The sequence below is a fragment of the Crotalus tigris genome, unplaced genomic scaffold (assembly GCF_016545835.1).
Source record: "Crotalus tigris isolate CLP2741 ecotype Arizona unplaced genomic scaffold, ASM1654583v1 scf7180000017549.6302385, whole genome shotgun sequence".
Lineage (NCBI taxonomy): Eukaryota > Metazoa > Chordata > Lepidosauria > Squamata > Viperidae > Crotalus > Crotalus tigris.
The window spans coordinates 6,233,036-6,255,372 of NW_024096467.1; the positions used below are offsets into that span (position 1 = coordinate 6,233,036).

General features: G+C 37.4%; 1 protein-coding gene across 8 annotated transcripts in view; it reads left to right on the forward strand.

Moving 5' to 3' along the window:
* The window catches only part of NAALADL2 (N-acetylated alpha-linked acidic dipeptidase like 2), a 408,397-nt gene extending 387,141 nt beyond the window's left edge, over positions 1–21,256 (forward strand). For 5 of the 8 annotated variants that reach the window (XM_039338401.1, XM_039338384.1, XM_039338390.1 and 2 more), the window contains one exon: positions 17,810–21,256. In XM_039338401.1, the coding sequence (XP_039194335.1) occupies positions 17,944–18,423 (480 nt within the window). In that variant the 5' untranslated portion in view covers positions 17,810–17,943 and the 3' untranslated portion in view covers positions 18,424–21,256. Of the gene's footprint in view, positions 1–2,229; positions 2,250–2,308; positions 2,725–17,809 lie in introns of those variants that run through there. The other 3 variants (XM_039338366.1, XM_039338357.1, XM_039338409.1) reach the window with 2 other exon arrangements.
* Positions 21,257–22,337: the final 1,081 nt, after the last annotated feature.

Genomic DNA, 22,337 nt, shown 5'->3' on the forward strand with positions numbered 1-22,337 from the left:
CGGATGCCAGAGGCGGCACTCAGAGCCCTCTCTGTGGGCACGTGCGCCATCGCCCCAGTCCTAGGCCTTCAGGTGGGTTTTATAAAATCTTTTCACTTTAGGCCTCCACTGCCATGTGCAAAAAAAAAAAAAAGGTTCAATCAATCAATCAATTTCAACTTCTCGCGGGAAAAAAAAGATCTTGCAAAGTTGGAATTGATTGATTGAACTTTTTAGTCCCACCCAGTCTGCCGTTACCACCGCAGCCATGCCCAGCCAATGGGCCATGCCCACCCAATTGGCCACACCCAGCCAATTGGCCACACCCAGCCGGCACCCGACGATGCGTAAGTGGGTTTTGGTTGCAGTTTGGGCACTCGGTCTCTAAAAGGTTTGCCATCACTGGTATAGGTTGTGGCTCTTCCAATCACACAAAGAAGATTGGGGTTGATAGATAATCTGTGGGAACAGTTAAGGAACTGGATACAGGAGATAACAAAGGTGCAAATTGAACTCAAACCTGAACTATTTCTTTTGGATATAATAAATTTAAAGATGGAAAAACAACTCCAATATATCATTGTACATATATTAACAGCAGCCCATATAGTATATGCCCAGTGTTGGAAAGGTGAAAACATACCTACAAATGATATGATTATATATAAAATACTAGAATGTGCGGAAATGAACAAACTTACGCTAGAACTAAAAGACAAGGAGGACAGAATTCTACGAGATATGGAATAAATGTCATGATTGGCTAGAACAGAGAAACAAAAAGATATGATTACTAATGTAAATAATTGTAAATAATATATATGAGATGTATAACACAGTACTGTTAAGGAAAAAATGTATTTTTATTTTTGTTGTATAGTGAAGAAGGAATAAATAAAATTTAAAAAAAGAAAAAGAAAATCTGTGCTTGCCACTCAGGGTCCCATTTTTCCATCAGAGTTACTTTTGTCATCTGGGTAGAAATCTGAGTCATTTTTTTCATCTTTAATACAATGTAGGCAGTAATAGGATAAAAACCAAGGAGAATAAATATCAGTCAAATTGCAACTGATATCAAAGAACAAAAGAGCCAAAAAGAGCAGAATTCCAGCATATAACACATTTATTCTTCAAAAACGTTTGGACTTCAATTGGCTTCTTTTAGTTCATTAAAATATCTTGTGGAGAAAAGTGGGAGCACATTCTTGTATTGGGAAGGAGAAAATTTTATAAGAACCTCGCCTTCCCACAAGCCAACTCATACTAGTGGTTGAGAGCTGGTGGGTTTTTTGGGAGGGGTATTTTTTAATTATATGGTGCTTTTTTAAAAAAAAAAAAGTTTATAAGTCCCCAGAATCACCTTTGTGTTCATTGAATGGCTATTTAAATTTGTTTCATAATAAATAAGAAATAATAATACTCAGCTCATTGAAATTCTGCCGTGGATCTTCTACCTCAGGGCTTTTCAACCAGTGATATGGGTACCACCTGTGGTATATTGGCACCTGGCAGGTGGTACATGACCATCCTAGAAAAGTGGTAGCAGGGGAGGGGAATGAGCTGAACCGGTGGCAGCACCGCAGAAGCCTGAGCGAGAGATGGCTGGAGCTGCAAGGCTGTCAGGGCTCAGCGGAAGCGCCAGGATCAGTGCCAGGCTCCAGCTGGAGCTCAGCACTGATCCTGGTGCTTCTGCTGAGCTCTGAAAAAGCACTAATCAGCTGGAATGTTGTAGCATCTCCAGGATTTTGTGATTTACATTCAGATGCTTGGCAATTGATTCATATTTATGAGGTCACAGTGTCCCAGGGTCATGTGAAGTGATCAAAACCTGCTGCAACCACCCAGCCGATGGGGGGAATAAAAACCAAACACCCCCCATCCCACCCCCACTGCCAATCTTCAACAGAAATGCTCACAACAATGAAAACCTCGGACACGAGGAAGAGCGCTGCCGGGTGGGCAGGCAGGTGTCTTGCTCAGCTGTGTCTTGGGGGGCACTTTTTTCAGTGCCATTGTAACTTCGAACAGTCAGTAAGCGAACTGTTGTAAGTCGAGGACTACCTGTACTTTTCTTTTCTTTCATTTTTTTTTTTTTTTTTTGGTCATCAAGTTTTTGACACCTTTGTAGGCGACTGTTGGTACTCGGATGTTGCCCTATCCTAAAAGTGGTACAATGGGTGAAAAGGTTGAAAAGCCCTGTTCTACCTAACTTGAAGATATCAAAGGTTGAACCTGGGAACTTTGAAAAGGAAAAGAGGTGCTGTATACAGGTAGTGTCAGGATCTCAATGCATTATACCCATTTCATTTACTTATGCATTTCATTTCAGGTACCGCCATTCTGTCCGGAGGGGGAACATTCTGTGGGTTCTGAGATGTGTTTCCTTTGCTTTGTTCTATCTTCTTTGAAGTAACTCTCTCTGGGTGTGAAAGGAAGGAGGAATGTGCCTTCAGGCATCTGCCTGATCTCCAGTCAGATGAGACATGACAGTGGAGGAACTGAAACTCTGCAAACTGCACTTTATCACTTGTTTCCCATAATAACTTCACACCTATGGATCGGCCAAAATCAAACCTAACATCTGGACATTGGGGACGGGTTGAAAGGGGCAGTTTAATGTAAACTTTCGCATGGGAAAATTTCACATCTTGCCTAGATCTCCTGTTATCAGTGACTCTCAATAGAAGTTCCTGTTGAAACAATGGTCATTTCAAGAGTTCTGCTTTCTTGGGAGCACTAGCTGAGGTAGGTCTTTACAGATAATCCTCAACCTATGACCACAACTGAGCCCAAAATTTATGTTGCTAAATGAGATATTTGTGAAGTGAGTTTTGCCCCGTTTAACAGCATTTCTTGTCACAAGTGAATCGTTGCACTTGTTAACTTAGTAAACCAGTTGTTAGGTGAATCTGGCTTCCCCATTGACTTTGCTTTTCAGAAGGTTGCAAAAGGTTATCACATGATCCAGGGACACAGCAACCATGAAAAATTTGAACCAGTTGCCAAGCATCTGAAGTTTGATCATGTGAACACAGTGATGCTGCAATGGTCATAAGTGTGAAAAATGGTGATAAGTCAATTTTTTTCAGTGCCGCTGTAACTTTTAACAGCCACTAAATGGACTGTTGTAAGTTGAGCACTATCTGCACACTCTTGCTAGAGTTTCAGATGTATTTGTTTATCACATTTGTATACTAGCAATCCTGGTTTAAGAATAAGTTCCATTCCTAAATCTGTCTTTAAGTCAATTTTTTATATAACTCAGAATTATGTAACTCCTTCCTTGAGTCAACAATGGATTAAGCCACACAATGTTTTCATGAGCCACTGAAAACTTCTGAAAACAAGCTGTATATGGCTTCAGCAGTTCATGAAAACATTACGTGGCTTCAATGGTTTATTGGCTGAAGTAGGGAGAGTGACATTAGCTATTTTTAGCAATAGCTAGTATGTTTGTGAGTTGTTTATAAGCCAGAAGTTCTTAACTCTGGTACTTTCATAATTACAGGACTCCTGGTGGGAAAGCCCAAACACAATATTTATATATATGGCATCAGGCCTTAAAAGCCGTCAGAAAAAGGACAGTCTTCAGCTCCTTTTGGATGGTGGAAAATGTTGGTAACATAAATATGTGTAGATGAAGAATGCAACAGACCGCCGAAACCTTAAAAGACGATGCTCAACTATTTTGTCTCTAACTTATGGGGATAGAGAAGAGTTTTCATAGAGGGGTAGAATGTTTTTTTTTTTTTTTTTCTACTGAACCAGCACAATTGATGATATGCTCAAGGACAAAGCTTTCTTGATAGCAATTAAGAAGTGGCTTGCCATTGCCTTCTGTTAGGTTGGGTTTCCCCCCCCCCCCAATTTTCAAGTCTAGCTTTTAGCCTGATATTTTCTCACTAGTCTCCTATCTAAATATTAACACTGTTTAACTTTTTGAGATCAGTAAAGGTTGACATAGTTATAGCACTTGATTTATAATGTGTTTGTTCTCTGAAGTTTTATTGTATAGTTCCACACGGGATTAATTTTTAATGAAGACTTTTCTGAAGTTCTCAAAACCACTATCCATCTCTGCCAATAGGGAAAATTAAAGAGCTGCCATTTGGTTTGCAACATTTTTGCTAACCATATTAGGTCTTGATGTCAAACTCTAGCCTAGCATTGCAGACCTTGCTAAGAAGACCCCCTTTTGGAAAGGTATATAGCATCCAACAAAAAGAAACAATATTTTTGTTGTGTTAAAGATTCAACCTATCATTGTATGAGAAAAAGCAAAGAGGCTTAAAAATTGAGCCTTTTTCAAGGTTTAATCTATGTTGGAATGTGTAGTAAGCAAGATCACTTTCAGAAGACATATTAAGGGGAATTAAATACAAGTTAACTTTTGGGTACAATTGAAATTGTTGGTTGTTACTATTAAAGCTCTTTGTGATTCAAGATTGGAGACCATCTACCTACTAAATAAGATGGAGAAGGTTAGGCTCAAGGGTTGCCATCTGCAGAAGCCAGAGAAGATGCCTTTTCTGTCACTGCCACTTCTCCTGATATCCAAATGACCTCTGTCTGTGTTTAAGTCTATAAAGATTTGGTTGTTCTATCAGGCCTTGAGAACTGGTTCCTCTGTTAATAGAAAGTTTTAAGTTTAGCTGAATTTATATGTGTTTTTATGAGTTTATATGGACTTTATTTTAATCTGAATTATGGAGGTTAGGAGATGGAAATTGTACAGAGTTCAGACTGTACAATTCCTATCTCCTAACCTCCATAATTCAAAGATGAGACAGAGAGAGGAGAGGAGAGGAGAGGAGAGGAGAGGAGAGGAGAGGAGAGGAGAGGAGAAGAGAGGGGAGGGGAGGGGAGGAGAGGAGAGAGAGAGAGAGAGACAGAGAGAGAGAGGGGAGAGAGAGAGAGAGAGAGAGAGAGAGAGAGAGAGTGATCCCACAATCTACCCTGAATTTCATTTTGTCTTTTCTATTTTGGAAGAATAGAAAGGGGATGGATGGAGGGAGGGAGGGAGGGAGGAAGGAAGGAAGGAAGGAAGGAAGGAAGGAAGGAAGGAAGGAAGGAAGGAACAAAGGAAGATAAGAGAGAGTATCTTTATAATACAGCAATCCTATATTGATATTGCATATAACATGAGCCATAAAGTGTGCTACCTTATTAACAAAATAAAAGATGCTTAGTTTCTGTCAAAGATTAAGGAATCCACTTCTGTTAGTGCACTCCAAGGGTTACAAGTCAAGTGCAGAGCAATTTTAGTGACCTGTCCATCTGTTTACTTTACCCATTCACTTTGCTGTTGTCTCCAGAGTAAACATTGAATGCTCATACCAGATGATTAACACAGTTCACATACACAGGTCTCTAGCTTTGGGACTACCAATTCCCACTAAAGGGAATAAATGTTTTATGCCAAGGCCACTAAACATGATTGTTAGTCTGTTTCTTCTTTGCCTCCTCTTTTATCACCCAACACTTTAAGTAAGAAAGCTTGTCACTTTCCTTTGATGGTTATTTAAAATACTTCAATGTACAATTTTCCCTTTGTCATTTTTAATTTCTAGATGCATTTGTCTAATTGGGAACTATGAAAGTGTCACCTGAATTGAAAGTATTGTGGCTCTCAGTGTACATATCTACACGTGTGGGTGGGTAAATACAGATCTTGAAAAATGAAATGTCATTCTGCAGTTAATTGCTGTATGGAACAGAAGCCTTAGATGAACGTTTTAATAGAAAGGAGGATGGAAATAAAAAAAAACAGAAAGGGCATTTATTCAGATCCAGCTTGCTCAAGTTGGTACAGGGTATTTGTAGTATGTATCAAAAAAAAATGTCTGTGATTTAGTAATCAAAGCTCCTTCACTTTTACATATATCACAAATAACATTTTTTGTTTACACCTCCCCTCTTCCATGATTGCCCCTGGATTGAGAGATAGATTTTCCCCCTATTAAGAAGCCTTTAAGCAATTTTTCCAGTTGTGCTTGTATTTTTCCTCTGGCAATTGTTGCTTTGATGCCACTGATGGTTGTTTCCTCCTCCACTCCATTGTCATCAAATGAGATGGCCCCAATGCTATGAGATCCAAACAAATTTGTTTTAATAAATAGTGGCTGGACTTGAAGTGGGGGAGATGAGGATTCTGCTTCATTCTGGGAGAAAAAAACCCTCATTTTAGAGCAGTGGTTCTCAACCTTTTCTTCACCACAGAACTCTTTTAAATACCTTTTGGGGCCACAGACCATCAAGACTTAACTCAAGATTTAAATTATAACATTTCTTCAAGACTTCATGAACCTCTAGGAGTCGGCTGACCATAAGTTGAGAACCACTGTCTTAGACCATATATATAAAACAATATAGCCAATTATATTCCTTTTGAGGCTAAGAGTACATAAAAAAGTCATCCCTTCTTTTTAACTTGGTGTTGATTTAAGGGGCAAATGATTTATAATTCAGACTCACTCACCTCTTACTTCTCCTACTCAGTCCCCCCAAATCATCCATGCCCAGAACCACTGTTAGAATGCATTCCTTCCTATATTATATAAAGGCAACCAACAAAATTGCACAATCCCGGTTTAGGGTCCACAAACACAGATACAACACATTGTAAGAATCACTTCCCAGGCCTGCAAAGGCCAATCATGCTGGAACCATGACCTATGATAGATTTAGGAGAATAGAATAAGGACAGTCCTCAACCCATGTTACAACCACAACTGGATCCAGAATTTCCATTTTAAATCATTGCAGTCATACGATGAGCTGGAGCCAATTTTACAACAATTTTTATGGTGATTTATCCAGCTTCCCCAAAGACATTTTTGCCACAAATTGGCAAAGAAATCATGATCACACAACTGCAGGGATGCTCCAGGAGGTCATAAGCTAGTTATCAAGCACCTGAATTGTGATCATGTGACAATAAGGGTGGATGATATGGTTATAAATATAGGTGGTAAGTAATTCATTAAACGAATGGTCATAAGCTGAGAACTATAGCCAATCATGACAAAAATCATCCTTTCAAGAAAAAGTCAGATAGAGGTCTTTAACTAAAGGTGACTGACAACTTTCCAACTTATACTTACATCAGTATTTTCTGAAGAAGACATTCAACATGGGTGGTGCTATGGATGCTAATTCAGACAGTCAGTTCTTTGCCAATGGACATTTGGCAGCTTCTTTTAATTCAATTGTAGATAAACATGGAACAACCTGCCTCCAGAAGCTGTGAATGCTCCAACACTGGAAGTTTTTAAGAAGAGACTGGACAGCCATTTGTCTGAAATAGTATAGGGTTTCCTGCCTGAGCAGGTGTTTGGACCAGAAGACCTCAAAGGTCTATTATGTTATTGTTATTGTTATGGATATTATGTATTGGATTAATAATAAAGTGAGAGAGCCTAGAATATTATGTCATCTTCACCTGGTTGAGAGATTCTAGCAGACAGACTATTCTTGACCAAACAACATATGTCTATTCTTGACCAAAGAACAGTACGTTTGTTCTGTCTGGAATGGTCATGTTTTTCCACCAAGTCTTCATCATGAGAAAAGATGCACATGAGTTTCTTAGGGAGAAGATAGTCACTCATTAGCCAGCCAGATAAAACAAATCAACCCTGGTGATCATTGGGGTGAGAGCCATATTGCTCTCATGTGCTATTTGTTGCTCATACTGTGTTTCTAATATGCTAGCCAGGTGTCAGCTAAAATATAAAACAGAAATTGCACATGCATGAAAGTCAGTCACCAGGGCTATTTTCTCAGTAATGAGACACTGCTTGAGTATAAAAAAAAATCCTCACTGATGCATGGGAGAAAATGATGTCATGTTTTCTATTTTTCTCTCATGCTTCTATTTGCCTTATGCTGGAATGAAGTCACTTTGGTAAGGGAAAGATGTCTTCTACACAGTCAGGAGTTGTGAATTTCAAATTATGGAATAGACACAGTCTATTCATTTGTGTGTCAGCTGTGAGGACATATTAGCCAATGTAATGATTAGTGATGGATGTCTAATTTTTTTGTTGTTATTAAAAGGAGAAAAAACATATTTGTGCCCAAAATGTCATTGGAAACCCAGAGCAGGAAAGCAATAGAGCATTCTTTTACCACTCTACCACAAATTTCTCCTGTGACATGTTCTCTTAACTTACTATGTAAAAACAAAACAAAACAAGAAGACTCTTTGAGATACAGCAGGGGTCACCAACCTGTGGTTCGCAGCCCACTACCGGGCCATGGGCTTTTGGTCACTGAGCTGCATGAGTGGCTGACACCTCCCACTCATGCTATTGTGGCGTTGCTTGGATGCTAGCAATGCCATGAGTATCAGGTGGGCACTAGCGTTGTCACAAGTGCACCCTCCTCACACTAGTGCCATGGCATGGCACGGGCACTGGTAATGCCATGTCAGGAGGGTGCTAACATCACCATGAGCGTACCCTCCACTGATGCTAGTGTTGTGGCATCATACCGGCACTAGCATCGCTTCAAGCGCAACATCCACACTCGAATGTTCATTTGTGTGCAGCCCCATTTGCGTGTGTGCATGCTCGCATGCGTAAAGATGCATCCACCCACCCCTACCTCAAGCTGCCAGTCCAGAGAGGTTGGAGACCCCTGAGATACAGGTTCTTACAGTCCTGCATCCTCCTTCATCTTGTGACCAATAAGATTATTCTACTATCTGCAGCATCAGAAGATAACAGACAATTGGTATAAGAGAATGTTTGAGTTTCAATAAATTCTACATAGAGAAATTATATCTCAGAGATGTTTGGCTCATTTAATTTAGATCTCTATGAGTTGAATTGTCCACCTTGATTTTATCTTGGGAGTAATGATTTATGGTGACAAGAAGATAAATAAAACTCACCTGTTTCATTCTTGATTTTCCCTGTTACAGTTACAATGTGATTTTGTATAGCTTTTTTCAAAAGCTAAGAGTTTATTGTAAGAGGTAAGGGGCATTTTCATCTTTTAATTATGCCAGAGGGAAAAACAGCTTGTGCAAACACTGACAGCTTTGGATGAGATTAGTTTAATGATAGCTGTATTCTTGAAGGGAAATAAACTTTATGTGTGAGAGAAGAATCTTTTCACCAGATCTAGATTTGATTCCCTATTTAAACTACTATTAATTTGTTTTGTTTCTGTAAGTGGAGTTTAATAAGCTGAAGGTCAGGGACTGCACTGGTGAAGGATACTGTGTTGCTGTATAGAATCTTAGAAATGTTGAATAGAATCACCCTAACTTTAATACCATATGGACTGTTGGCTGACCTACTATGTTCATTTTTACTGGGATTATTGTAGTAGCTATTTCGATGAGTTAAAGTTTTTTTAAAGAGTTAAAAAGAATGGTCAAGAAAAACTGTTTTTCTTTGCAATGGTTTATGGTTTCTTGCAAACTTAGTCTTCACAAGTGCCCAAATTATTAAAAATATGGCATGATAATTGTGCCAGAAAAAATAACAAGTGCTTTAGTTCATCTAAACCACCACTCCTTGAAACACGGAGTGTATGTATGTTCTCAAATTTTAACGTGTCTTCCTGAAACTCTAATTAAAGCATTTTGACATCTTTCTCAGATGGTAATCTTAGGTGTGTTCATGCATGACAGAGGTTTCTACTATGGCTGCTGTGAAACTTGGGGAACTTTGGCACTTTGAAGATTGGCATTTTGGTCAGGGTGGCAAATGATGGATTCCTTTAAGTGATTCGTACCTAATAATTATGTTCAACAAAATGTTGATTCCTGTTCAGCATGATGGTATTCCTCTGTGAGGGAAGTTTTCTTCTGAAGTCTGGCGATTATGCTATCTATTCTCCTCTATGCCCATACAATACCTTATTTAAGGATCAACAGATTACTCAATTTCTGATCTGTGTGTGTCTATGTGTGTGTGAATATACTGTATATAGTGGTGGGATTCAAATATGTAAACAACCAGTTATCTGTGTGGATGCCACGTCCAGAAATCCATTCTGGGCCTTGGCAACAAAAAATTAGCTACCTGTTCTGCCAAACTGGTGTGAACTAGCTGAATCCCACCACTGACTGTATGTATGTATATATGTATGTATGCATGTATGTATGATATATGTATGATGTATGTATGTATGCATGCATGTATTATCTTCATCATCATCAAAATCATCATCATCATCATCATCATCATCATCATCATTTTAGCCATTGTCTTTCCACTATCCTTTTCCAATTTACATATACATATATATAAATATGTGTATCTCAAGATATATAGTATACTTTCTTTTTACAATCTTGTAATCCCTTAATTCATGATAAAGTCAGGGCATTTACTGACCAGATGCCCTTCCTGACACCATGTGGAGTTCTCAGCAGATATTTTTTCTTCGCGTCCTAGGAGAGAAATATCTACCGCTACATAGGATTTGCGAGTGGGAGGCAAGCGTCATCATGACTAGACCACCACACTGCGCTCTCTCTCTCTCTCTCTCTCTCTCTCTCTCTCTCCCTCTCCCTCCATCCCTCCCTCCCTCCCTCCATCTCTGTCTCTGTCTTTGTCATCTCTATTTCTACACCCATTTCTGCAATAGTCTGTGCATTTTAATTCAATAAATAAACATATAGAAAAATAGAGTGAGGGAACAGTCCCAGAAAGTTTTAAAATTGACCATAAATATGGATGATCTCCAAGTGCCATTGTCTCTATTCAACCTTTAAGCCTATATTGTCTAACTAGATCTTTCCCAGTTGTTGACTGTTTTGTGCAGATTCACTCGAGTATTCATGGAGAAGGACATGTTTTAAGATATCCTTGGGAATGTATTCATATCAGAACACAACCATGAATTGAAAGTTTCCTTGGCTGCTTTAGCTAACTTCTCACTAAACCATCACTTTGATGCATTGAGTAACTTTATTGTCACTACAATATGTCAACCCTTGGGCACGTCTTTTAAATTACATTATCTTTTATGTCATGAGCCACACTTCCACTGAATTATATGGGGCTGTTTTTAGTAGCTGAGGGATTTAGAAATGGAGAAGATTGTTAAATATAAGGTGAATTGGTAGAAGAATTATAGAAAGCCATGAAGAGGTGAAAATGTGATCAGTGTTACCGAAATATATAATGTCACTAAAGTAGAGCCAAGTATTTGAAATTTAGCATTGACCTTGATACTTTGGATTTCAGCCACTAGCATTTGCATTATCTCTCTTTTCTATCAAGAAAACATAATCTGTCTTTTCATTGGGCTCTGTATGTGGTTTTTGTTCTGGATAGACTGAGGAAAAATATTTTTCTTTCATTTAGAAAAAAATATATGATGAGACTCAAGAACAGAATCAAGTAAGGGTGTTTGACAAAGCATGAATACATGGAAACTTTTCATTAAGTGGACATGAATATGTCTTTGATACAGTTAACTCCATTTGTATAACTGATATATGAAGTGACTATCAGCTTTCTCTGATGACATTTCTGAAATTATGGACATCCACACAATCCAAAAATCAGTCAGTCAGTCAGTCAGCCTATCTATCTATCTATCTATCTATCTATCTATCTATCTATCTATCTATCTATCTATCTATCTATCTATCTATCTATCTATCCATCCATCCATCCATCCATCCATCCATCCATCCATCCATCTATCTATCTATCTATCTATCTATCTATCTATCTAATAGGAGAGATGTAATGTCTTTAAGTGGATAGGTATATGTCTGCATATACATTGTGAAAATAAATAGTCTAGATTTCACTACAAGCAGTTGTCATAGCAACCTGTGGTACCTACATGAGTTGACACACTCTTGAATATATTCATAAATTTATTGTATAAGAATGAACAAGTGCCACATATTCAGATACATGAACATGAAAATACAAGTAGCTGATTGCTCTGTTTGATTCACTATTCATAGCTAAGAAAATTAAACTTAAGAAAGCTAATATCTGTCTGCTACTTAAATGTATATAAAACTAATTTGGACAATATTATAGTGGTCAAAAATACACAGAGACACAATTGGTAAAACTGATAAAATGTATATATATTCAGATTGGGGACCAAGTTTGGGAAGATAGAAAATGGGAGAATAATATTGGTGGATATGATGAAGAGAAACTGTCACCACTAATGTTACTTTTGTTGTTGTTGCTTATTTTTTCTTTATCAATGTGTGAAGTCTGAAGTGCAGTTGGCATTATTGGCATTAAAATAATACTCAAATGCTGATAAGTTTTAATGAGTGTTATGGGCAAAGCAAAGGATTGTGGGCCTTAAGAGCAAGTTACAAATTATTTCAGGAGTCTTCAAACTTGGCCCTTTTATGACTTGTGGACTTCAACTCCCAGAATTCCTCAGCCAGGCACGCTGGCTGAGGAATTCTGGGAGTTGAAGTTCACAAGTCATAAAAGGGCCAAGTTTGAAGACCCCTGAATTATTTGGTAAGCCTTGGGCCAGTGTTTTGCAGGAAGTAGCTATTTTTTCCCCTTAATTTATATAGATCAATAAATAAAATTTTTGAGAGAAATGTGGAGGTTTTGGTTCAGTTGAAGAATTTAAGAAATACTTAGGTGAGCTTCAAGAATTAAAATGATAGGGATATTCCCCCATTTTCTGAGTTGATTAGCTTCCCCTGAAGAAAAAGATATGACAACAAACAGAAATCTCAGTGTAAAATATCCATGGAATTTAAGGAAATGAGAATTTTTGGAAAAATTCAACACTTTTAGAGGTATCCTACTAATTCCTAATGCAGGCATCTATCTGAAAAACCTTTCTGAAAGAGCTTTTGGTAATGACAAATTTTCCTAGTGGAAATAAGAACTGTCTAGAAAATCTTGATCCGGTTTGGGAAACCCAATCCAATTTAAAAAAAAAGGTTGTTGATTAAGGCTAACAATCATTTCATGGAATTTAATATAATTTTTATAAAATGCTTGCATAATAGATTGGTTAACATTACTGATTTGCATGCATCCTAGTGCCTGAAATTTTCCTTAAAGCAGTTATCAATATGCCACACTTGGTTTCCTGCTAATTGATGTTTATTTATTTTGTTTCATTTAGCATGTACCTTTAGACCATTTGATTTTACATGTTGCGTTCTATTTAATATGCACAGATCTAAAGGCAGCTGTTATGGAATTCTGATTTCTACTTCTGACTCTGATAAAAGAGGCAATTTGGAAGTTTGCATGTCTGGCACATATCTACTATAGCATGCACTCTTAAGCACACACGCACTGCAGAATTGGGAAGTAGTAAAACATTTTTTTTCATAAATTCAACTCTCAAGTCCCAGACCAGTTTACAATCATATAGAGCAGTGGTTCTCAACCTTTTTAATGCTGCGACCCCCAAACGGTCGTAAGTCGAGGACTACTCAACCGGTCGTAAGTCGAGGACTACTCAACTGGTACAGCACCGTTTCCAGAATGGGACTTTTGGCGGGCTCAGCAGGGCAGAGACAGCCTGGACAATTCCTATTGGCTTTTGAGAGCCAATAGAATTAGACTCTGTTCAAGAGAGTCTACTCTATTGCCTTTCAAAAGCCAATAGAATAAAAGGGAGTAGCACAGCTAAGGAAAAGGGGGAAAAATGGCGGACTGCATTGTTTGGTGACCCCCATGAAATGGTCGTTCGACCCCAAATGGGGTCCTGACCCATAGGTTGAGAACCACTGATATAGAGGTAATCCTTGACTTTAGTGACCGTTCAAAGTTACAATGGCACTGAAAAAAGTGACTTTCCAGTTACGACGTTTGAAGTATCCCCATGGTCATGTGGTCACAACTCAGATGCTTGGCAACTAGTTCGTACTTATGACCGTTGCTGTGTCCCAAGGTCATGTGATCACCTTTTGCAACCTATTGGCAAGCAAAGTCAATGGGGAAGCCAGATTCATTTAACAACCAGTTTACTAACTTATCAACTGCAATGCCAAGAAAGGCCATAAAATGTGGCTAAACTCACTTAACAAATGTCTCATTTAATAACAATTTTAGGCTCAATTTATGTATAAGTAAACTATACATAAAAAGGATCAATCTAACAATGACAAAAAATAGAGAGGAAACAACATGAAAGAATGGCAAAACCTAAACCACCAAGAATCACTCTCAGTGAAAGTGAAAAATGTTCAAAAACAAAGTCTTTGCCTTCCACATGTACTGTATGTGCAAAGAGAAAAGGAAACCCCAACATTAATGAATTATGTGATCTAAATAGCATTTAGGTTTATATACTGCTCCATAATGCTTTACAGCAGGGGTCTTCAAACCTGGCCCTTTTATGACTTGTGGACTTCAACTCCCAGAATTCCTCATCCAGCATGCCTGGCTGAGGAATTCTGGGAGTTGAAGTCCACAAGGCATAAGAGAACCAATTTTGTAGACCCCTGCTTTACAGCACTGTCTGGGTGGTTTACAAGGTAAGCATTATTTGCATATTGCCCCCAACAATCTGGATCTTTATTTTACCTATCTCAGAAGGATGGAAGGCTGAGTTAACCTTGAAGCCGTCAGGACTGAACTCCAGGCTGTGAACACAATTAGCCTGCAATTCTATAAAGCACTTTAGACCTGAAACAATGATTATGTTGCTGGTGGCGAATCTGTAGATCTGTTCAGTTGTTGTATATGAGTGTTTGAGGACACAGAATTTGAAATAATGAATTCTTTGTAAAGAATTAGAATTGTCCAATTAGGTGCTATGCATTGAGACAGTTTTGGATGCTTTTTCCACCTTCATTTTAGTTGGTCATCTCTGTTTATTTTTGATATGCTTTGTAATCTTTTTTCTCTCCTGTTTGGAGAAGAGTTTACTTCTCCCTTTTTGTGCTGCTAGTGTCCAACAAAGTTTATCTAATTCATGAAGCTACTTGGAAGATGGATCTTAGATGAGGGAAACTATTACTAGTTTACAAAAAAGAGATGGAGATTGTGTTGCAGGTGTCATTCAGATAAGCACCCCTTTGAGGAGTTAATATCTGTATTTACAGTACATTCTAATTGACGGGTCTGTCTTCTGTTTGAAAAGCGTTAAATTGCCACTGCTTATGTGATGGAATCTCTATAGTCAAAACTATGAATGAAAACAAGGCCTCAGCCCTGAAGTCAATTTAGAAATGATTTGTTGAGAATTGATTTTGAATGTTTAGATTAGAGGTCAAAGTTCTACGTTGAGGGCATGTCTGTTAAGATAGAAACAGGCTAAAACTGCCACCCTTCCACTTTGTCGTTACAGAAGCCATTTTTGTGAAGGATATCAGTTGAGACATGGTTCCAATACATCTAAAATAGGACGCAGGTGAAAGAAGAGGGAAAAGTATGAACCCCCCCAAAATCAGATCTGTAGAATAAATTCCAGGTGTACTGATCAGTCAGAAAGAACCATATGCCTATATGCAGGTTACAAAAACAAAACAAAAAAAGAACCATATCCAGAAGACAGCATTTTATTGAGGAATTGAAGATAAAGGAATGTCATTCTGAAATTTCTGTCATAAGACAATGTTTCATATTTGTAGAGGCCTTAAATAAGATTGTTTATTTTTACCAGTACAATATACCCGTACTTGTTACTTCTCCCTTTCTCCTCCTCTCCCTCCTCCCTCCTCCTCCTCCATGAATAGAATCTAGATCATTTCAAAGGAGTATTTCTCTTTTTACTCACAATTTAAAGCATGTGAGACATAAGGAAATGGACCAAGAAGGAAAGAAAAAAATGGTTGATTAGTTCAGTAAATAAGAAAAATACTGTAGATGAAATTACATTATTGGTCACAACAATAGCAGAAGGGAACTGGTTGATATCTGAATTAGCAAATGCTTAAAATAAAGTAATTGGGTGTTTCCAGATACTGTATATATTGTCAATTAAATGTTTGGCAATTCTGTAAAAATGAAATCCATCCATTCAGGAAAGGATCCTGACCAGTGGTGGGATTCAGATATATGAACAACTGGTTCTCTGTGTGGATGCCGCTTTCAGAAGTCCATTCTGGCCCTGGGCAACAAAAAATTAGCTACCAGTTCTCTCGAAGTGGTGCGAACCAGCAGAATCCCACCATTGATCCTGACACATATCTTTTAGTGGTGCTTATATTCCACCTATATATTAAGGCTTTTTTAAAAAAATGTTTTATTTATTTATTAAATTTTATGCTGTCCCTTTTGCTGCCTGAAATGACTCAGATATGAAAGGAAACATGTCATTGACATTTAGAATCTTAGAGTAGGAAGAGTCATTTTGGCCACTCTTTCTAAAATCTGTTCCATTTGGGAATCCAAATTATTATCATCCCAATAACTGATTACACATTCTCTTTTAACACATCCCTGAAATGGTTGGATCTTCTAGTCCAACCCAGTGCTCAAGCAGGACACCCTATACCATTTCAGACAAGCAGTTGTCCAGTCTCTTTTTGAAAGCTTCCAGTGATGGAGCACCCACAACTTTGAGGAAAGCTATTCCATTGGTTGATTGCTCTAACCGTCAGGAAATTTCTCCTTAGTTCAAGGTTGCTTCTCTCCTTGGTTAATTTCCATCCATTGTTTCTTGTCTTGCCTTCTGGTACTTTGGAAAGTAACATGACCCCCTCATCTTTATAGGAGCCCCTCAAATATTGGAACACTGCTATCATGTCTCCCCTAATCCTTCTTTTCATTAGACTAGATCCTGTATATCCGATAATTGATTTATTTATATTAATTAATTTATTTAATTTATGTATTTATGTATTTATTTGTTTTTAATGACTGTTTTATTTGTTTTAACTAGTTTTATAGTTTTATAGATGGCTGTATGGATCTGATGAGCAAATAAACTGCTCTTTTGTTTAGGAAGGGTTTTTTTCCCCTTACCTCAACAAAAATCTGCCTTCTTGTAGCGTAATTTTTTATTATTATTTTATATCCTGTTTTTTTTTTGTAAAAAAATTTTATTTTCAATTTTGCAATACAATACAATCTTAAAAATACTTCAGATAAAAAATAAAACAAATTAATACACACCATTTTCGGTATTGCTCACCCATTTCCCCCCAAACCACATCCACCCTCTAACCAACTTGCCTCTTTCCCTCTTCTTTCTCTTTCTCCCTCACCCCCTCTCCTCCACCTTCCTACTTACTTCTCACCTTCTTCTATCCTCTCACTCCGGATGCGGTCCGGGGAAATGCCCGAGCAATTCCTCTCTCCAAATTGAAACCTCAATATTATATACAATAAAAACTATTTCTACTTATCTGAATTACTAAAATTTCAACCCATCCTTCCCCCACCCCCCTCCCCCACCCCCCTCCCCCCTGACTTCCCAGAGCTAACTACAGGGTTATACAAATATACTAAACATAATCTATTTAAGTTTACTAATTATACAAAAACCAAAATCATACTAACTCTTAACTCTCTTCAAACTTTAACATAAGTTTATAAATAAATTCATTACTCATAAAATAAATGAAACTTTGTAGTTCCATGCTTCTTCTGAACATATTCTATCCATCTTTTCCATACATTGAAATATCTGTCTTGTGAATGGTCCTTTAAATAAGCAGAAATTTTGGCCATTTCTGCTAAGTTAGAAACCTTAAATACCCATTCTTCTAAAGAAGGCAGAGTATCCTTCTTCCAATATTGACCCACCAATAATCTTGCTGCTGTTATTAAATTCAACATTAAAATAGTTTCTTTAACATCAAAATCCACAAAAATACCCAAAAGAAATAACTGGGGAGTAAACTTAATCTTCCTTATTTTATATCCTATTTTGACCTTTCTCTGTGTTATTTTTTTTCCAGGCATTTGACCATGGCTATCCTATTCTTCTTCCTTGGTCTTTTCTTCTCAAGGCTGAATATATCCTGCTTCTTCAAGCTTTCATTTTAGTTTGTAGACCTTGGAATTGTCCATATTTAATGCAATAAGTAAAAGGATGGCTTACCAAAAAGTCCATGCAGACCAGAATGCACAGTATTTAGATAGTGAAGAGCTTCAAGCCACTTCCCTGGAGTTAGAATGGGACATGGAGAAAGAACTGGAGGAGCTGAGCTTTGACCATTTTACTTTAGATGGAGCAGTCTGTCAACCAACTGAGAGTATGCAAAATGCTGACTTGGAGTGCATTCAGCCATCAGCATCTCCCAAAGGAAGGTTTGAAAGGCTCCAGGAAGATCCAGATTATATTCCTCACCGGACCCAGCATCCACCAAAGACCAATTGTTGCAGCTTTTGCTGGATATTTAAGCTATTTTGCACCGCTACAAGTTTATTTATTTTGGGGATTTTGATAGGCTACTATGGACATGCACAATGCCCACCTTTACCAACATCTTCAGAAGCTAGTAATCCTGCCATTATTCAGGATATTCTTGAAGGTATCAGAGCAAAAGATCTTGCAGACATTTTCAGGTAAATGGTATATTCCTCCTTTTTAGTTGGATGATGTTGTCAAAAATATCTTATTTTATTTATTACTGTGTTTATCTTTCACCTGTTCTATAGGGGCTCAAGGAAATGAGGAAAAATATCTCTATGGAGGTATTTTTCATTTTATCCCTACAGCAAAACGTCTATCAGGTAGATTGGAATATGAATCTTCTGCCAAAAATAAGGAATTCAGAATAGGGGAAAGCAAGACTTTAGAGCCACATTGGGTCCAAAGCTAGATAAAATGTCTCTTTCACTGAGGGAATGTATCTTTTTCTCATCACTTTTTAATCATAGCTTAAGGGGTAATTTCAAATTTTCTAACCAAATCAGTGGACAGAAATGATCATCAGTGGAAGATGACATACAACTACCATATATTTATCATGCATTGGATGATTAATAATGTTTCATTTTCGACAGCAAGATTTTTTTTCACATTGTGAGAATATACATCAATAGAAATGACCTGTTGAATATCTGTAGGTGTGTAGAAGTTTGTGAACCCTTTTGAATTTTCAATATTTCTGAAATATTCTAAAATATGATCTGCTCTCTGCACAAATACTGAAAGTAGATAAAGGGAACCCAATTAAACAAATGAATCAAAAATATTTTACTTTCTCATTTATTTATTGAGGGAAATGATCCAAAGCTACATATGTATGCACGATAAAAGTATGTAGACCTCTCAGATTATCACTTCATTTGAAGGGGAAATTAGAGTCAGGTGTTCCAATGAACAAGTGTGAGTGTAGGGGATCCTGCCTTGTTTAAAGAACAAAATTTTGGATATTCATTATCAAAGTTTGATTTTCACAACCCAAGTATGTGGAAACATGTCATGGTTCAAATAAAGGAGACTTCACAGGTATTTCCACCATTGTCGGACAAATTGTATATAAATGGAAGCAATTCAATACAGAACTGGTTGAATATAACCACACCAAGAGCAAGACATATAATAATCCAGGAGGACTCAAAGAAAAGTAATATCTAGGAAACCTTAAGGCTTCTCTTATATTGGTGAATGTCAATATTCATGAGACTATCATTAGTAGAACACTGAACAACAATAGGCTGTAGAGCCAAGTTGCAGAGAGAAAGTCACTCTTCTCCAAAAAGAAAATTGAGTCTCATCTATGATTTCCAAAAGATCATGCAGATATATCAGAAAAGCATTGGAAGAATGTTCTGTGAACCAATGACATTAAAATAGAATATTTTGGCTGGATGAGAAGTGCTATGCTTGGCAAAAGGCAAACACTTCCATCATAAGACCTTTATCCCAGATGTGAAACACTGAAAATTCAAAAAGATTCCCAAACTTCTAAGCATCACTGTATACGATATATAGGCAAGTGAGTTCTATCAATTTATTTGCCACTGAATATTTCTACTTAATGGCTTATTTATTGCCTTTCTGCATTAATTTTATTGTTTGATAATGGCTCTTTTTCCAGAAGTACATTTTGCAAAGATAATGCTGGTCTTTTATGGAGGAAATTAGGCTGTGTTTATAAAAATGCATTTAACCAAGTCCATTAAAGATCTGCTTGGAACATCCACACAATATTGATTTGATTAGTGTTAACTTGGAAGATGTATCTTTGTCAAGCGCGCTGTGCAAACCCATCCTATTTGCTTAGCTGTAGTGCCAAAATGTATCGTGCAATTTCAGGAATGGATTTATTCAGTGATCAGGTTAAGTGTGTTTGTGAACATAGCCATTCAACAATAGGTTGTGGAGGGAATGGATTGATTAAACAGTGCCAAGATTTATTGAACATTGCTAAGTGAATCTTCATAGCAATATCTCTAGATATCCTTTCACTTTATAGGAAGAAATAAATCCCTTAGGCCTATTCTGAAGAAACTCAGGGGTTACAGATAAATAAAGTAGGAAGCCATTATCAAAGATTTCAGCAATTACTATGATTCAAGAACCTGTGCTATTTTTTAAAAAAAACTGCCTTGCAGTTTGTTTATTTGCTGGTCTGTTTTTTGCTGTCCTTTGTTTTTTATAACCTTCAGATTTGCTGTCATCTTGCTTCTCATTGGCTGTATGAGAATAAAATATTTAATCTAAATGTTTCTGAGGCTGAATTACAAATTGCTGAATTTGACATAGGTCAACTTGTTTGAATTATTCAACTATAGAATAAAAAAATGGTAATTGAAAAATAGTACTTCGTACAGTACAGAATTAAACTAAGCCTTTGCTTAGGGTGCTTACCTTCCAACTTTTGTGAAATTCGAGGGTAAAATGAAGCCCTTTTCATTTTGTACAAAAAGTTGTATTGCATAGCTGTACAAAAGAGCAGGGATTCAGTCACATGGCTGTGGTCACCATCTAGTGGTGGAGTCTCCAGCTAGATTGGAGGGAGGTGTTAAAAAAAGGATTGAGTTTAGAATCCTTGCACTGCTGAAAATGGTGCAGACCTTATTGCCCCAGAATCCCTGAAGTCTCATCTGACCATTTCAAGGGAATGCAGTTAATCTGGAGAGATTCTTGTAACATAGGTGACTAAAAATAAAGCTGATGCTTAAGACTATTCACAAGTGGTTCTGGTTGTTTATACCTGATAAATCTTGACCTTCTTAGATATCTCCCAGTGGATGCCCCGGTCTATCATTTAGCCCTGTTGAATGTGTGAATTGTTGTGCTAGGGGGTGTGGTTGTTAAGTTGAATGTTGTATTGCCTTTTTCACTATATCAACCTACCTTCTACATATTCAGGTTTGTATGTCTGCTTTTGGTATAATATATGCACTGGCTCACTTTTCACTGCACATTTAATCAAGTCATTTAGCGACTTCCTTCACACCACTTGCTCGTTAATCTGGGAAGGGTTAGCCTGGCTTACTGTCATATGGCTTATGTTGCGTTAATCCAGAAAGTGGTTTGGTTAGTTTATGATTCAGTGCATTTTGCAAATCTGGAAAATAGATTAAATCAATAAGCCATTTGAATATGTGATGTTAAGCAAACTAATATGTACAAAAGGAGCTTTTGTTTCCATGAGCTATGTGGGAGAAAATATGCCATTTCTCCCTAGCAAAATAAGATCCTGAGCTAGTGAAATGAACAACAAAAACAGAAATAGGAAATCATTCATTTACAAAATCATTCAAACTGAACAGCCCAAGTTTTCAGAATTTTATCTTTTATCATCATAGTAAGCATAATTGTTCTATTTGTATTGGACACAGAGCAAAAATGCTATCTATGTGTGCATGTATGTATGTATATATGTTTATGTGTGTGCATATAATAATAATAGTAATACTAGTAATAAGTTGGAAGGTACCTTGGAGGTCATCTAGTCGAATCCCCTGCTCAGGCAGGAAACCCTATACCATTTCAGACAAATGGCTGTCCAGTCTCTTCTTAAAAACTTCCAGTGTTGGAGCATTCACAGCTTCTGGAGGCAGGTTGGTTGTTCCACTGATTAATTATTCTAACTGTCAGAAAATTTCTCCTTAGTTCTAGCTATTGTTTGTGGATTGTTTGGCTGTTTTGTAACATCCTGAGTAGTTGAAGTGCTGGTTGTGTGCCCATTAGTCTTTTGTGTTGTAACGACCTGGGTAATGGGTGGTGCACCCAGGATGGTGCAACACAGAACTCAGGATATCATTACACTAGATCTCAGGATGTCATCACACAACCCATTACCCAGGTCGTTACAACACAAACTCTGGGATGAATATAAACCAGCCGTTTATTGTTAAAACAATAAAAACAATAAAACAACTATTTACAAATCTGTTTTAAATTTGTATATATGTGTGTGTGTGTGTGTGTGTGTGTGTGTGTGTGTGTGTGTGTATACATATCGTGCTGCTCGAAGCACGAAGCTGAAAACACCAGCCTGAAGATGACGAATGGGACTTCGTCGA